Below are 17,852 nucleotides of genomic sequence, written 5' to 3' on the forward strand. Positions count from 1 at the left end.
TTTTCTTTTCCTGTGCCTTGGGCAGGTTTTTGCCGTCCGTTCTCTCGCCAGGGGAGGACTGTGTGTGTTTCCATGCATGTTTCTCTTGCGTGGCTCAAGTTTTCTTTCTCTCCGTGTCCGTGAGTCCTTTCAGCGTGGTGAAATCCAGGTTTGGAAGCCTGAACAGACGCAGTTGCTGCTTTTTTCCTGCGTGTGACCAAGTCGTGATTACTTGTAGCTGAGATTATTTTTGTTTAATTGTTATTTTTTTGTAGGCACTGTGTGCAGGGAGAAGCTCTTCTTGGTTAGAGAATTACTGGCCATCTCCTTTCTCAGCATCTTTTGGAAGGAGAAGTGATGAAATCGCCCGTAGAGAAGATCTTTTTACTTACGCGACGTAGAGGGCGCTTACAAACACAGGTCTCCTTTCCTCTTTGTGACCCTACAGTGTATAGAATCTATAGGTCCCCACCTGAGCTCATCACCCTCCAGCTCTTCACCTATAGTATTGACCAGGAGGGAGCTGTAGGTTCACCTGGAAATTCTGTACATACATAGCCTGGGGCATCCCACCCTGAGTGCTTCCGTGTTGTGATTTACTGCATAGAATAGAAATATAATATATAATAGCTCTCTATTTACTATGTGGAATATCTATCTGGGGACCTGCAAGATGGTTTTCCTCTTTCTACCTCCTGTTAAATCCTATTGTGTAGTAAATAATTCAGTGTATAGTAATGGATTTAGGGTTATTAAAACCCAGGTGTGATGCTGGCCGAAAAGCTCCGCTGCGCAACCCCCGCCGGTGTCCAATAGAAACTTCCAGCTCCTGTGTAAGGTGGGAGGTGACACATGTGGGCTTTGCCTGAGTGATGCAAGAGCTTCTTCGTAGTCCCAGCAGGACCCCTGGGATCCCAGCAGGACCTCAGGATTCCAGCAGGACCCTGAGATCCCAGCAGGACCTCGGGATCCCAGCAAGACCTTGGGATCCCAGCAGGACCCCTGGGATCCCAGCAGGGCTACAGGATCCTTCTGGCTGCAAGTTCCCACCTGATTTGGGGATTTCAGCACTCTGATGTCATTTTATGAGGAGAATGGGATGAAAACTCAGGATTTTGTTCTCTTAATAGGTTGCTGTTTCATTTCTAGCCAAAATAAGCTTGCTAGCAGTCCTAGTCGAGCATCAACGCGCAACATTTTTCTAGTGGGATTACAATAACTGCAGCTCCTGGGGATCCACTGGGAGCAAATCTGGCTGTGGTTCTTTTCTGATGAATTATTATTTTGGAGTGATTCTTGGAAGAGGTGTTGGCTAGCCGGCAGGGCAGAACACACAGCTTAACATGTCGGGCTCAGGAGAATTTCCTTGTAAGAGTGACGAAAGAGCAGCCAAAATGCAGCCCCTGCTGCGGGGAGCACGGGTACGGATCGAGCGGTGGGATTTCCCCCTGCTCTGGATGTGCACAAGGGATCAGTCGCCACCTTTTCCAAAACACTGAGCTCTCTTCTGGCTGAAGATAAAAATTAATTGTTGCTAATGAGGTACGTGTGCTGTCTGGCAGAAGGCGCTCCGGTAACACCTGCTGATCCCAAACCTCTGGGGTCGGTCTCACTTTGCTGATACCTTTGTCTTGAAGGTCTGCTGGAAGCACGGGGGTGTATCCCAGCATCATCCAGGCTTTGCAGCATTCCCCTTCCGGAGGCTGTTGGATCATGCCAGAAAGTTGGGAGGTTTGATCAGAGCTTTGCCCTGCAAAGCAGCAGCAGCTCAAGCAAGGAGGGGACTCCCAGGGACGCTGGAAGGTCCAGAGACGGCGCTGCCGTGTCCCCACCTCCGCGGTCACCCCGTGTTTGAAACCACCTAACGCCCTCGCTCCCCAGCCATCGGGAGAGGTTTCCCCTGGACAGTAGCAGCTGTGATGACTTTTAAGTCCCCGAGAATGAAGAAACTCTTCTTGATCATAGAGCAGAAATTGCTCCCGAAGGAAGAGCTGCACCGTTTTGGTTCCAGAATGATGATAATCAAGAATCGTTGCCTAGAAAAAAGGGATAGGCAGGGAAAGGGGCACTTGTCCTGCCCTGCCTGCCAGAAATCTTTTGGGAAGGGCAGAGAGGAGGATGTCCGTGGCTGATTTTGCTCTTTTTCTGGAGAGGTTTTAGTAAGATCCTGAGCTTCTTCACCCAGCAAAATAATACCATAAAAATAATCCTTGTGAAGGAAAACACGATGTTTGTCCCTGACTGGTTGCTCAAGAACAGGAGCTGCGAGGTATTAATTATCTACTGAGCAATGTTTTTTAAGTGGTGTTATTACGAAAGATGAATTGGTTTTCCCGTTAAAGCAACTAAGTGTGGAGAGGGAAGCAACCCTTTCTTTCTTTCTTTCTTTTCTCTTGGCAGTGACATCCAAACCGGGATCATCAACGGTACCGAACGCAACCCAAGCGTCATCCCCGGTGCAGACGCAGGCGCCGCAGCAAAACCTCCAGTCTGCGCAGACGACTCATTCCTTCCCTTCCGTCACCCCCGACCTCATCGTCCAGACCCCAGTAATGACGATGGTGCCTCCTCAACCTCCTGCGCCGCCTCCACCTGCTCCCCAGGCCCCTGCGCCGCCGGCCCCGGCTCCCCAGCCCATCCAGCCTCACCCTCCTGTTATCCCAACACCCGCCCAGCCCGTGAAGGTAGGTGATTCCTTAGTTACCTTCCTGTGACAGCTTAAATTAATTACCTTCACCACGTAGAAATGCCGCAGCCCGTCAAGTGGTCGCCCTTTGCTTTGCTGCTGAAGTCACGTTTGAAGGCAAACGGCCACAGTTTGGTCCAAAAAATGATGTTCTGAGAAATGTGAGGAGCCTACGTGACCCTCTCTGACACCAGTTTAAGTTAGACTTGATGAGTCCCACCCAGGTTTGCATGGAAACCCTGTTTATCCTCTTAAAAACTTCCTTTCTTGAGCTTTATATGACTCAGGAGGGAAATCTCAGCTTGCTGTGGTGACTCATGCCATTGATCTTTGCTGGTACAACAGAGATAATCCATGGTTTTCTGTAGAACTCAGCACAGACCAACAATAGCTGAATATTTTTGAAGGGCTTCCAGTGTCCTCGTAGTGTTGCCCTGAGGCTCGAGTCAACTAGTGATGGGCAAATCTTGAGTCAGCGCCACAAGAAACACAACGTGCTTGAAGCCAAAATCATGATGCCTAATGTAATACTGCTTTATTTGATTGGTTATAGACAAAAAAAGGGGTGAAGAGGAAAGCAGACACCACAACGCCAACAACCATCGACCCAATCCACGAATCGTCATCGCTGCCCGCTGAACCCAAGTCCACCAAGCTGGGTCCGCGCCGGGAAAGCAGCCGCCCGGTGAAGCCTCCAAAGAAGGACGTTCCAGACTCGCAACAACACGTGGTAGAAAAGAGTAGCAAAATCTCTGAGCAGTTAAAATACTGCAGTGGGATCATCAAAGAGATGTTCGCCAAGAAACACGCCGCCTACGCCTGGCCCTTCTACAAACCTGTGGATGTGGAAGCCCTGGGACTGCACGATTATTGCGATATCATTAAACATCCCATGGATCTGAGCACAATCAAAGTAAGCTCAGGTTTATAGGAGGGGGGAGGTCGGGGTCTGAGCAGATCAAAAAGGGCGTTTTCTCCCCACGTGTGCGCACTGGGCGGCTCCAGATGTCTGCCAGATTTATTTTGGCCCTAGGGTTCTGGTACATTCGGTCTCTCTTCTTCTCTTGCTGTTATCCTGACATTTGGGAAAAACAAACAAGCCGGCATCCTTCCAGAAGGACTCTTAGGAAATGCTCGCACGGGGTTTTTTATAGAAAATTTCCATTACTGTCTAAATCTTCCCTTTTATTGTAGTCCAGGAGATGGCCTCAGAGAGCATAAATCGCAGGAAGAAGGGGATTTGATTTAAACCAGCCCCATTTTCGATTCTTTTTGAAATAAAGGGCTGTCTTTCTGAAGTTGTCTGTCTAAATCCATCTGCTCAAGCACAGTTAGTTCTGTCTGGTTTAGAATTGCCCCATTGTCAAGAGCAACTGCAAATTCATCCGTGCTTCCCCTTGAAACCTTAGTTTGTTATTGAAGCTGTGTCATTTTAAAAAGCCGCCTGCAAAGGCATCCACGTTTCTCCTTCGAATGTTAATTCGTGATGTAGAAGTCTAACGTCAGGAAACCTTAATTAATGATTTAGGAGTTAGCTTTCTAGTTAGCCAACCTTAAGTCATTATTTAGAAGTCTTAACTTTTTAGCTGCAGGATGAGCTTAGGTGCCAGCAGGTTAAGCTTAGCTCTGACTCCTGCTTCCCCCACTTTGGCTCTGCGTTCTAAACCCGGAGGACTCGGTTTCCCCTTCCCACAGCCCACTCCTTGCCGAGGTTATGCCAGGCTTGAAGCCACCCATGATGACGGCTCTTCCTTCGTGGTGGCGTTCTGGACCCGTAGGATCTTGGTGGGCCAAACCTGGGGGATGCTGAAGTAAATTCTGGCCTTGCTTCTTTCTCCTCCAGCCTGGCCAGCAATGAGCATTAGGTCTTGCACGTCTGTTGCTGCCTGTCCATCTCGCTGCCCCGGTGTCTGGCAGGGCTGCGTGGCTGAGGTCACCCTTGGCAGATGTTGCTGGGACAGCTGTCGAGCGTTCTCTGTCTTCCAGTTGTCCTAGTCAGCCCTGCTTTCCCAAGGAGGGAGGAGGAGGCTTGAAGCTTCTCTTGGCTCAGCTGGCATTGCCACAGCTGGATGCGGCGTTTGGGGGGGTGAGGGGTCATTTCAAGGCTCTCTCCACCTGGATCAGTCCTCCCAGCTCCACATAGGCATGGGACAGGAGCAGGTGGCCGTAGAGCGGGTCTGTGCTCTCCTAGGGTAGAGGTCCAAGCTCTAGAGACACCAGCGTGATTCCTGGAGGAAGGGTGGGTGGTTGAAAGCATTTGAGATGGTTGAATCCTGTCTTTATGTGTCACCAAAGCCTGTCAGCTTCTTCCATCGTTAAGTGAAGGACCATCCCGGTGGCCTCTGTCCCTCCCACCAGGCAACACCGGTCAGACAACTCTTGAGATCTTTCTAGGGGATCGATTGGAGCTCACGGCATTGTTCTAATGCACAGTCTTGGGTGTTTGTGGAGGTTTAACCCTTCTTGGTTGAGGTCAGTTCGTGCTCCTGCCCTTGAGCACTGCTCTTCCAACACAGCATCCCTGCTCCCTTCTTCATCCAAACCACCCAGCGGCCATCAGCCACCAAGAAGGTGGCTTGGAGACCTCTTGAGCATCGTTGAGGATGCCCGTAGTCAGCTCTGGTTTTTACAAACCATCCACCATCCTTCATTTGATCAAAATCAGTTGTCCAGACGTAGGGAGATAACGGGTGTGTGGAGTCGGTGGGCGCCACGGAGCTGTATTTATTCAATTGATTGATCTGACGTATTTGCATTGTTAATAGTGGGGAGTTTTGTTGGTTTTTTTCCCTCTCCTCTCCTTTCTAGTCTAAACTGGAGAACCGGGAATACCGAGATGCTCAGGAATTCGCGGCAGACGTACGATTGATGTTCTCCAATTGCTATAAGTACAACCCCGCCGACCACGAGGTGGTGGCCATGGCGCGGAAGCTGCAGGTAAGGACGCGCGTTGTCACTTCGGATTTTGATGAATACCACCATCTCTCTTGACTTATTTTTCCAAGCCACATAGTCCTGAAAAAACACTTTTTTTTAAAAAAAAAAATGAGTGTGGTGGATTACAGTAAAAAAAAAATGACATTTTTTGCTGTAGAAGTGATACAAAGAGTGAGCTGACTCAGCTCGGTTTGCTTCTTGATGATAAAGGAATATGAGGCGAAAGCACAGCTCCAAAATGTCACTTTTTCTCCCCAAAACACCTGGAAAGAAAACAAACGACAGTACCTGTTGCATTGTGCTGCTTTAATTTCCTCTTCCTGACATTCTTCTGGTGAAGTTTTCTGCTTTGCTCCTTCCTGAAAGGTTTGTAATTAATGAATTAGCAGCTAAAGAAGCCCCGTGTCTTGTGCGAAGTGCTTGTGCCGCTCCAAAAAAAAAAAAATAAAATCGGGTTTCCTTCGTTTCTTGGGAATTTGGAGCTGCTGGCTGAAGCAGGGAAAAGCACTTTGCTCCCAGCGGGTCTGGGAGAGACCGAGCTCCTTTTGCTGCTGAAGGAGCTCACGGCAGCCACAGAAAACCGCTGCAAAGGGATGAAGAGCTCCTAAATTTGGTAGGTTTTGACCAAAACATTTCAACACCTATCATTAAAACCACTTGGCCATTCCCCGTTATCGGTCATTTCAGGTAATTAGCTCCCTTAAATGCTAATTCCTCCCTTTTTTTTTTTTTTTTTCTGGGAGGATTGTGAGCATATTTGTAATTTTTTTAAGAAATAAGGTTTTCTGCTCTTCGTCGCTCCTTAATAACTTCACCAGCCGAGCAGCTGGGAGCTGCCATGAAATCCCCCAAATCCTCGTGGAGCCACATGCGGGATGCTGGAAAGATGCCTTGGCCGCAACAAGGAGGAGACGCGGGATGGGCTCAGGGGGATGCGTGGACACAGGAGGCACGTCAGTACGGGAAGAGGTTTTATGAGCTTAGAAAAGCGTGACTCAGGTGGCACGGAGCAGAGTGGGGTGGCGGCGGAGCTGTCACTGTGAAAGGAGAAGAAAATCGACGTCGTTTGCTTCAACCGGCAGAAAACAAGCTGGGAAAGGATCTGAGTTTACACTAGAAAGCGTGGGAAAAATGTTAAGATTGGGGGAAAAACTATTAAATTGGGGGGGGGGTGTGGAAGGAGAAACTGGATATTAATAGCTTTGCTGGGTTTTGCTACCTGGAAAACTTTTTAAAAACTCCATGTGATGCAAACCCTCCCCCCCCGGTACCGACGTCAGAAGAGCTTCGCTCAAGGAAAACAGCGGCTCGTGAAGGGGCTGCCAGCGGTTTTGCTTCGCTCCACATGTGAAGCCGTGACGGAGGCAGAGAAACAAAAGTGGCAGCAAACCCGGCACCTGCGTCCTCCGAGATGGGTCCTCAGTTTTTAACCACTCATAATTTTTTTTGTGATGCTTTTCTCAAAATACCGCTCAGGTTTGGGCTGGCTTAATTTGAGATTAATATACGCTGCGTAAATCTGTGTTTCGCCTTGCTTTTATAATGAATTTAGTAGGATTCAGCATCTTACTAATATTTTTTCTGGATTTTACGATAAGTAGATGCCGGAAAACACGATGCTCACCCTCCGGCTGCTCTTTTCCTTCTTGTTTTTAGTCTTAACGCAGAAAGTCGCAGCCTCTTTAAGCAACATCTTGGAGCGTTTTCCAACAACCAGCAGAATGAAAAGGCGATTCCTGATATGAAATTCCGGTCACTTGCGGTGCAGGCTGCCGAGCACTGAATAGTTTCATGGAAACGTGGTATTTTTCTTTTCTTTCAACTTTTTTATGAGGGAAAATCCTCAGTGACTGGCATTGCCAGGTGATACCATCTGGACCAAGGGCTGGATGAAATCGGGATTTCATCTGCATCAATCCAGTGGACAGGCTTGGGAATACATCCCTGCAAAGATCAACCACTCGGGAAACTTATTTCTGACACAGAAAGGTGAAAAAAAGTGCATTTTCAACGTAGTAATCCCCAGAAAATGGGCATTAAATTTCAGAGCCAGCCCCGCAGCGGTGATGGGATGGAGGTTAGTACCACAGCACTGGCTGCATCCCGCTTCCCACCCTGTGAGACCGCGGTGGCACCTCTCCGTTTGCTTTTCCCGTGCCCAGAAAACTGATTTCAGAAATAAAACGTAAAAAAACAGAGGTTGCTGGAGCACTGCTGAGGTTTGGAAACGATGCTAAAGATTCAAGTTTGGACTTGTGTACCCGTAAACAATAAACATGGCATCTTTGTTAATAGACGGTGGCAGGCGCTGCCTTCAGCGTTACCCTCTGTGCGGGAAACATCTGCCTCTGGAATAATCGTTCTCCTGCTTTTTGTGACCACTTCACCCTCAGAAGATGATTTCTTGGATTTTCAGGTTACTGTCGGTGCATGGAAGATGTTTACGGTTCATGTTGGTCCCAGTGAGGATGGCTCAGTGGTACCAGTGATGTAGGACTAAGAATCCCTGATTAAAAAGTCATTAATTTGCTCATTATCCACTCACGGGTTTTTCTCATCCCTCTCTGGTTGGATTCTTGGGATCCTTCAGACGTTGAGGGCTTTGCCTAACCTGGATGCTTTCGAATTGATGGATTGCTTTTTAACTTCACACAAAGGAACTTTAAATTAACCTTGCTGTTAATTAAAAGACCAGGTAGGTTAAAAAAAAAAACAACCCAGGGGGTTTATTTTTGACCCTAGAGAACTTTGAAATGGAGTATATATGCTGGTGGAGCGTTGCCTGCTGGTGATAATCAAGGATCAGACTTTCTGGTTGATAGAAAACAGTAATTAAGTTGTAAACACCCATTAAGTGCAGCGATTCAGTGACACGTGTGTGCCTCCGTTGTTCTGCAAGCTTGAGGAGCTGGGAAATCTCTCCTTTTCCTCCCACGTTTTCTGCTCCTTCCCCTGAAATCTGAACCTGAGCCTGTCGGTGAAGTTGGCAGCGTTTCTGCCAGCAGATGGAAGCAGCAAAGCAATATCTCCCACGCCCAGAAACACCCAGGCTGCAGAAAAAAAACCTTGAGTAAAGGCACGAGGCGGCTGAGGATGGAGAAATGCAGTCCAGCAGTGCTCCACCTGCTCGGCTTTATAATTAGGGTGGAAAAATAATGGATGCTGAGTAGTAGAGAACCCAACAGGTCCTTAAAATCACGAGGATGAGCTTGAAATAGAAGAGCTGGGCACCCTCAGGATGGGAAACATCGCTCCCACGCTCGAGTGATGAGTTAAATCAGCGTGATTTCGTGGGGGTGTTGGCTGCAGGATTTTGAGTTAAGTTTTATAAATCAATATAAACGTGCATATAATATAAATAGACAGTTCACTGGGTTTTAAAAATCACCAATCTTGGCTGGTGGGTTTCTGGTCACAGCCACGCACCCAGGACTTGGAAAATAATAAAAATAAACAGTAACTGTAGACAGAAAGTCAAACCTTTAATAGGCAAGAGGAGAAATGACCTGGTTTATTTTATGATTTGATGTTGAAGATGTGGACACTGACACTTGTGCCGCCTTGGAGATGTCCATCCCACCATCTTCAGTCATCATCTGGGAGTTGCCGGGCTCCTTACGGGCTCCAAAAGGAGCCTGGGGTGAGTCACTAAGCTCAGAAATTAGTGCCTGACTTCTAAATACCTAAAATCAGATGAATCAAGCCCGTTTTCAAGGCTCATTAGCATTGTAGGAGGTGCTCAAAAAATAGGATTTTGGTCTGCAAGTGGTTCACCTTTCACAAGGTGGCACCTTGGGGGAAAAAACAGCTTTTTTGGGATGCGAGAGGCACTCGTTCCTCTTCTGGGAAACTACAAAAAAGACACTGCAAACCCTCTAAATACAGCCGGCTTTCCCACCTGATCTGCCTTGTCTTAGGTTCAAATGAAAATGGATTTTCCTGTCAGGCTTTAGGACAAAGAAGGACTTTGACATCGGTGGGATAACTGGAATTAAACTGGTGTTGCATCCCTTGCTCATGAGGATATTGGGTAATGTCTTTGCGCAAGTTGGTTGGGTTGAATTGAGGTGGTTTTGATGGGATGCGGGTCAGGAAAATCCAGGCAGGTTGAAGAGGGGACTGGAACCGCGAAGCTGCAGTTCCTGCCTTCAGCTCTCCACAGATCCATTGCGGAAGATGTGGAACATCTCAAGTACCTGGATGATGTGGCTTTTAAATGAGTCTTCTCCTCCTTGTTGGTAAATTTTAGCCCCCAAATCATCTTGGAGACAGTCAAAATTCCAAGTGGGCTTGGAGCTTCCAGGAAATTCTGTTTTCTGCAACACGCAGTGTGGCGGTTGTTCAGGTGGAGACCACAAATCCGTAGGGAACACCCTGGAGATCCCAGCCGTGCTTGTAGTACCTTGCTTTGCCAAACCACATGTTATTTTTAACCCTCTATTTTCAGGACGTGTTTGAGATGCGCTTCGCCAAGATGCCAGATGAACCAGAAGAACCTGTGATTCCAGCTTCTTCTCCGGTGGTGGTGCCACCTCCCACCAAGGTGGCTCCCCCTTCCTCTAGCGATAGCAGCAGTGATAGCTCCTCCGACAGCGACAGCTCGTCGGATGACTCCGAGGAAGAGCGAGCTCAGCGGTTAGCGGAGCTCCAGGAGCAGGTACCGCACCCGTCGTGATGGATTGGGGGTCCCCACTGCATCCTTCTTCTTGGACTTGGCGGCCTTGGGGACTTCAGCTCAAAGCTGTAGACTTTCTTGGCTGTACAGTAGTGACCATCAGCTTTGCTCTTTTTTTTTGCTTTTTTTTTTTTTTTTTCACATTTTTCAAGTGAAGCAGAAAGAATTGGTGCTTGTCAGGATGGTCCTGTGCAGTGACGACACACTGGTGGTCCCCAGCGGCAGGAATTTGTGCTTGGGGGGACACCCCTGAACTCACGGGGTGGAGCAAGGATTTACCCAGCGTGGGGAAAGCCCGTGAGATAACGAGCAGCGCTCCAACCCCTGGCCTTGACTCCCACATCTTCCCTGCTCGTGGCATTGTTAATGATGCTAATTAAAGCGTTGTTAGTGCGTAGCAGGGAGGAATGCCCCTAAAGAGGTTGTCTCCTTCCTCGGGTGGTGGCCAGCACTTTCATGGCCAGAAATGCCAGTGTGACGAAAAGCTGGAAGAACCAACGTAATTGTTCCTAAAAGATAAGAAAGCGTTAGGCGGTAGAGAAAAAAAGTTAATTAATATGGAAAAGGAGGAGGTGCTGGGCAAAAGTATCTTGATCTTGGTGTGTGTCTGCCTTGCAGCTTAAAGCGGTGCATGAACAGCTTGCAGCCCTGTCCCAGCCACAGCAGAACAAACCAAAGAAAAAAGAGAAAGACAAGAAGGAGAAGAAGAAGGAGAAGCACAAAAAGAAGGAAGAGCTGGAAGACGCCAAGAAAAGCAAAGCCAAGGAACCACCACCCAAGAAGGCCAAGAAAAGCAACAGCAACAGCAGTACCTCCAGGTCAGCCCCGTCTCCGTTCTGTCACCTAACATTTTACCGCGCAGCACTTCGCTTTTTTTTAATTATTTCCCCTTTGCTAATTATACGCAGGATTCTTGACAAGTGACACCGCGCTAGGGCTGGCTCGCAGCAAGCCCCTTTTGCTCGGTGTCAAGTCCCAACCATGAGTTCAGCTTCGTTTTTTTTTGGGGGGGGGGCTGATGCTTTTCCCCGTGGCTGCTGTGAACTGGGGGGAATCGCCTGGAGCTGCTCTGTTGGATCTCAGATCCCTGAATCCTCTAATTCTTTCCCCTTCCCCCTTTTTGGGGGGGATCTGTAAGTTTTAAATGAAGATGTAAGATGCTGAGAGCCGAGTTTCTACCACTTAGTTGCCGGCTTGAAGGGGAGGCAGGATCCTGGTATTTAACCCCGGGGGAAAAGGAGTAGTTTGGCATATTTTGCTGTAATGAGATGAAATTAAGAAAGAAGGAAATAATGAACAAGATCTTGGAGCTTGTCTCCGTCTCCGGGCCTCACCGCAGCATTTATTGCATTGAGGCTTTGAATGAACCCCAGCAGGCACGGCAGCGGATTGTTGGAGGGAAACGGGCTGTCTGTGACTCCATTAACCTCATCATTTACTAATTGGGGGGTGATTTTCTACCCAGGCTTCATTCATGAACTGCACTAGCACTCAATCTGCTGCAGATGGTGGGATGCATATCTATAGGTCTACATCCGTCAGGTTTGAAGTGTAGGTAACCCCAGCGGTGATGGCAAGGAGTCCCTGTAATTGCTTTTTCCCCCTTCTTATGAATATATATTTTTTTATGGATGCTGGATTTTACTTCTCCGTACCGGGGTGTTGGGCTCTGAAATAGCCCAACCTCTCGCCTTTCCTGTTGAAGAACGGGCAGCATCGGTTGAGCCTTGGTCCATCCAAGAGTGGATGGAAGGAATTCCCCTCCAGAGCTGCTTCTGCTTTTTCTGAATTCTGAATTTTTCCCTCCTGCGACCGCTCGGCTCTTGGTGGGACAGAGCTCAGCCTTGGGTGTCTTTAACAGCCGGTTGAGCTCAGCTTTCCGCATCCCAACCTTGTGGCTGAGCTTCCAGCTCAAGCTGTAAATGAAAAAGATGCTCCTTTCCACAACGGGAAGTTCCAATTATTAACCCCACCACCGTGTAGTGGTGACGTTTTTAAGAGGTTAGAGCCAAGCGGCTGCTTTTCGGCATTACTGTTCTATAATAACATTTTATAATTGTTCTTAAGTAGTAAGAAGGAACCTGTGGCGGTGAAGAACAGCAAGCCCCCTCCAGCCTACGAGTCTGAGGAGGAGGAGAAGTGTAAACCCATGTCCTATGAGGAGAAGAGGCAGCTGAGCCTGGACATTAATAAACTCCCCGGTGAAAAACTGGGCCGAGTTGTCCATATCATCCAGTCGAGAGAACCCTCGCTCAAAAACTCCAATCCCGATGAGATCGAGATTGACTTTGAGACATTAAAACCATCCACCTTACGGGAGCTGGAGAGATACGTAACATCATGTTTACGGAAGAAGAGGAAACCTCAAGGTACCTTTTAGCCCCCAAAACCAATTTTTTCTCCTTTTTCTCCAGCGATGCTTTTCCAGGCTGGAGGCAGAGATGGGGAGGAGGAAAGGTGGGTGCAGGTATTGAGGTGCTTGGGACCTTTGTCCAGTGAAAAAGAGGATTTTATGTCTTTTTTTTTTTTCAAATTTTCCTGGATTTACTGTTTTTCTAATGACACGTCAATGTTTGTCGAGTCTTGCCGCGGGGCTGGAATTTTGTGGCACCGATACACCACGGCTTATTCCCATATACCCCCGAAACGTCGGTGGTTTAATTCCAATTAACACTGCAAGTGGGTTGTTTCAATCTGATGCAAGCCATTTTTCTTAAACCCGTTGAGGACCTTTCTGATGAGCAGCAGAGCAGGGAGCAGTGGCGAGGTGGGGGGCACCCAGTTCCTCCCCCTCAGCATCCGCGGGATGCCGGCGTGCTGGACGGATGTCGGGATTCAGGCTGAGGGGGCTCCCTGTGCCTCCCACCTCCGCTTCAGGAGGTAGAAGAGGGGTTTTCCCTTTTTTTAATGGATATTTTAACTTATTTTGATAGACTTTTGAATATTTCAGTCTCTTGTGATCTGTTGAAATGTATTTTGTATCCATTTGTTCTAACCATAAACGCAATTTAGGTACATTTTATCTAGAAATTTATACCCATTTCTATTTTTAATACAATTTGAAATACAGATTTGTGTAACACATGTATTTATTAACGACTGAAGAATGACGAAAAGCTTTTTTTTTTTACATAAACCACCCAAAGCAAAAGGATGTGGCAGCAAGCAGAGGGAGAAATAGGGGGATTTAAAGGGGGTCCCTTGATTTCCCATGGCCAGGGGGTAGCAATGACTTCTCAGGATAAATCAGAGGGGGAAACAAAGCTGGCCAAATCCTTCGGGATCTTATCCTTCCATACTTTAGGAAAATATTTAGATGGGTCTTTTTCTTTAGTGTAGGAGTTTTGGTAAAGGCTTCCAGCGTGGCCAGTGGCTTGAGCAAATCCTAGCGTGTACCCATCCATCGGGATTCTGATTGAAACTATTAAAAAAAAGGTGATTTTTTTGTCCTTTCCTCTGCCTCAGCCTCCTGCCACCTCCTTACACCAACAAGTTGAGGCAGCTAAAAAACAAATAAAAAATGAAAAACCCAGCGGGTTTCCAACCCCGTGTCACACAGCCACGCGGGATTAAGCACCGGCTCCTGGCTGGACACGAGCCAGCTGGAGGAGGAGACCCAAAGGGGCTGGTTAAAGCCAAACCTTCCCGCTCGGAGCCGGGATGAGGAGGATGAGGAAGGTCCTCGCTCAAGCGAGGCCTAAATCCCGGTTCAAATGAGCAGACAGGCAGGACTGGAGCTCGGCTTAGCCCATCCGCGTGGCTGCTGCTGTCAGTACGGGAGGAGCAGGCAGCACCAGGCAGGACTGCGGGTTATTAATTAGCCTCTAACGATGTCGTACTGTTGTCTTCTTGCAGCGGAGAAAGTGGATGTCATTGCTGGTTCCTCTAAAGTGAAGGGGTTCTCCTCCTCAGAGTCTGAGAGCACCAGCGAGTCCAGCTCCTCCGACAGTGAAGATTCAGAAACAGGTTAGACGCAGCTTATTTAACGACTCAGTCCTAGACCTGGTTTCTGTATAAATAAATATGTTTTCATTCCTGGCTCGGTCTTTTAATTACTTTTTTTCGTTGGTTTTTTTTTTATTATTATTATTATTATTTTAAATTTTTTGTTTGTTTGTTTGTATAAATGGTCTTTAGAATGAGCAAAACCATAGACGCAGCTGCATGTTGCTGGGGTTTGGGGCTCAGCGTGGCCAACTTGGCGGTAGTGATGTTGTCTCTGGCAGTTCTTGAGCCCGACAGGATGATTTTTCCCGAAGTTTTTTTCTTGTTGAACTTGGGATGCGAGCGCGGGAGCCAAAAAACCAGCGTGCGCCAAGGTAGCTCTTTGGTTAACGACTTAGATTTGTAATTTTCAGGAAAAAAGCTCTATTCCCTCGAAGGAGAGGTTGAAAACATTGTGACCAGCACTGCTCGTGCCGCAGGGGATAGAGAAAGACATAGGAATCTGGTTTTAAGGGCAAAAACCTTTTTCTTCTACGGCATCGGGCAGCTCTTGAGCAAAAAATGCTTTTTAATTCGGTTTTAAATCACCAGAGAGGCATCGGCTCTGCGTAACTCTTTGCTTCTCCCTCCTACCACCAGTGTTCGGGCTTAAATCAGGCTGTTCTGTTCTTCTCCGCGATGATGCTTTCCGTGCTGGCGTTCCCTCCTTGGTTTTTAGGGGAGCAAAGCTGGTGCCGTCACTTGAAGCCGGTTTTTCCTCCTGGCTGGAGTCCGGAGGTTAAGCCGGGCTTATCCCAGCGCTTCACTTGCTGGTACCGCTTCCACATCTCCAGCAGGTTGGGAAAGTGGGATGTGCATGTGGCAGGCAATAAGCTGGATTTATTTTGGTAGCTGGGTGGGGCACGTAGGGTGAACGGCATGGAAAAAAGGAGCAGAAATCCCCCCAAAAAACAACCAAACAACCCTCAAAAAAAAAAAAAAAAAGCAGGATTGGTCAGACTTGAGTTTGAGCTGGTGCTGGCGATGCTTCCCAGTGATTCTCTGCTTTTTAGGGATGTGATTTTTTTCCCTCTGCTTTTTAGGGATGTGTTTGGCCAGGATAAGTCTGGAGGCTGCTGTCTTTGAACATCCTGATCTATTTTAATGTGGTTTTAATGGACTTAGGCTTTTTTTTTTTAAAGTTTCAATGCAGTGGTTAGGGTTGACTCTCAGCAATCGGAAAATTAAATTATTTGGTGCTAAATTCTGCCCTGGCTTGATATGGGAGAAAGCAAAACCTGCCATATTTGTGTTCTTAAACAAATTTGGATCCAGTTTAGCTTTATTTCTGCCAAGCTCACAGTCCCATCAACCAAAACAAACTGGAGTGATCAGCTTATCGTGATGTATCACATCTCATTAATCTTGGCTAACATCAACTCATCCCAAATCCAGAGCTTTAATCCCAGCATCCCATTTCCAAGTAAAATGATAAAATCAACCTACTAAGCCCATCCACTACAATTCTGCGAATTGTGTTTGATTTAAAATTCTCTCCCCTCCCCCTGCCCCTTATAAAGCTGATGAAGATCCGCAGTGGGATGGCAGGATCCTTCCAGGGTGATGATTTATAGGGATGAGCTCAGGGATCCTGCCGGAGCTCAGCAGCAGGGATGCGAGATGCGAGGTGGGAATTTTTCAGGATGCACCGGTGCCAAACCCTTCTCGTTTCAATGAGCAGAAATTCAAACCTGGAAAAGCACCAGCATCTCCTACGTGCTGCTCTTGCTCTGGTAAATCCAGCTTCCAGGAGAGCGGAAAATGCTCTTTTTTGGGTGTGTTTCTCCCCCAAACGACGCCTGGTTAGATGCGGAGGAGCCCAGGGTTGCTCTTGGTGTTTTATTTAAATGCATTTTTCCTCTTTTTGGCTGCTTTTTCCCAAATCCAGTATCCCTCCCATCTTTGCCATCTCGTCTCCCAAGTATTTGGGATGGATTTGGCTGATGTCCAGGTCAGGTCCTTGGGAGAGGCTTAAGGACCCCGGCTCTGGCACGAATACCCTCCCTCTGTGCCAGCATTACGCCATCGGGGGGACAAATCCAGCCCGTAACGCTTGGGGTAGGAAGTTAATTAAGAGAATTAATCTCTTGTATTCAGTTAATTTCCAGTGCCAATGGGTTTTTGGTCTCCTAAAGCATTTTTTCCTCCCCTTTCTGCTAAAATACACCATGAAAACCTTGTGACCGCAGGGATTTGATGATAATCAAGTAGATTTTCTCCATCCCGGTATTTGTCGTGTTACCACTGAATCACTTTTTAAGTTGTATTTTAAGACCTTTTAAAAGACCTTTCAGGCCATTTCAAGGCATTTTAAGACCTTCTTTTAAAAGCTCTTTTAAGATGCAAGTTTTAAGACCTTTTCAAAAGACATTTCTAACATGTTTTAAGGTGTATTTTTGACCCAGCGTGTTTACAGTGATGTTATTTTAACGACCCCGAGCGGAACGAGCTGGTTCGTTTTGCTGTTGTGAAATATTCGTCCATTTATTTTTGGGGGGGGGGCGGGGGGCGAGGATAAGGCGGCGTCCGCGCTGGCTGAAGCGGAGAATTAGAGTTTCAATTAGTAAGCTTCAAAATTAAAATGTTGCCCTGCCATTCTGAAGGCGATCTGGCATCTTAGCAATTTATTTTCTGTTAACAAAGCTTTTATTTGCCCGCCAAGCCGCTGGACGGTGGGATCACTTTGTGCAATAGAGGATTTTTTTACCTTGATTTTTTGGCATTTGCTTGGGTGTATCATTAAAAAAAGAGGCAGTTAATGCTAATGCATATAAGCAAACACAGATGCGATGAAATTGTAAGACAGAATTAATTGCAATCGATTGCAACTCCATTTTATTCTCTTTACAGTGCCATTTTACTGCTCGGCGGTGGCTCCCACGAGCTGCCTCTTGCCTTTTTGCAAGCCAGAGCTTTTAAAATCAGATTTATTTTTATTTTACCTGCTTGAATCCATGCAACATCTCCATCCCTCCTTGGAGCTGGCAATTAAACATGGTATTGCATTAAATCGGGAGCATTGGGGTGAAAATCTGAAAATAGGAGGCTTCAAAGGAAGGAAAACTGAGGATAATACCAGTTTTGTAGCGTAGGAGATGGGACTGAGCCTTTGCCTTGAGCCCTGAGAAAACCAGAGGTGCCAGTCAAGAGGGTTATTCCGGTTTAACTTGTTGTAATTAAAAATTAATGGATGCAAATGACCCCGAACTGCATCCTGGAAGCACCTAGGTAGGATTTTTCGCTTGCAGCCAGCCACAAGTGAGCTCTCCCGGCATCTCCCGGTGCTTCTCCCAGCTTGGAGCATCTTGGGCTGGGCTGTTCAGGTGCTTGGGCAATGTAAAACCTGGCTTAGGTTTGGTAGGCACAAAATTTGGGGTGATTTCATGGCAAATCGGGGCGGGCTCTGCCTGTTCATCCTCACAACTTGAGGATGCTTCAATTATTTAATCCCCTGTGTGTGACGGGAGGTGCTTCCCAAGACCCCTGAAAAACCAGGGGGGGGGGAGGGGGGGGAATCACGGTAATTAACAGCAGCGATGACAAGTTTAGCGATTTAATTTGAGGCTCAGTGAGCTGATGGTTGAGGATTTG

At 47.4% G+C, this 17,852-nt stretch overlaps 1 protein-coding gene across 17 annotated transcripts in view; it reads left to right on the plus strand.

The window, feature by feature from the left end:
• BRD4 (bromodomain containing 4) overlaps positions 1–17,852 on the plus strand; it is a 74,862-nt gene that overhangs the window by 41,364 nt on the left and 15,646 nt on the right. For 15 of the 17 annotated variants that reach the window (XM_037407095.1, XM_037407092.1, XM_037407101.1 and 12 more), the window contains 7 exons: positions 2,380–2,663; positions 3,219–3,578; positions 5,474–5,602; positions 10,050–10,259; positions 10,896–11,095; positions 12,345–12,646; positions 14,133–14,243. In XM_037407095.1, coding sequence (XP_037262992.1) covers positions 2,380–2,663; positions 3,219–3,578; positions 5,474–5,602; positions 10,050–10,259; positions 10,896–11,095; positions 12,345–12,646; positions 14,133–14,243 — 1,596 coding nt within the window. Of the gene's footprint in view, positions 1–439; positions 1,522–1,616; positions 2,249–2,379; positions 2,664–3,218; positions 3,579–5,473; positions 5,603–10,049; positions 10,260–10,895; positions 11,096–12,344; positions 12,647–14,132; positions 14,244–17,852 lie in introns of those variants that run through there. The other 2 variants (XM_037407104.1, XM_037407103.1) reach the window with 2 other exon arrangements.

Source organism: Falco rusticolus, chromosome 13 (genome assembly GCF_015220075.1).
Source record: "Falco rusticolus isolate bFalRus1 chromosome 13, bFalRus1.pri, whole genome shotgun sequence".
NCBI classification, from domain to species: Eukaryota; Metazoa; Chordata; class Aves; order Falconiformes; family Falconidae; genus Falco; species Falco rusticolus.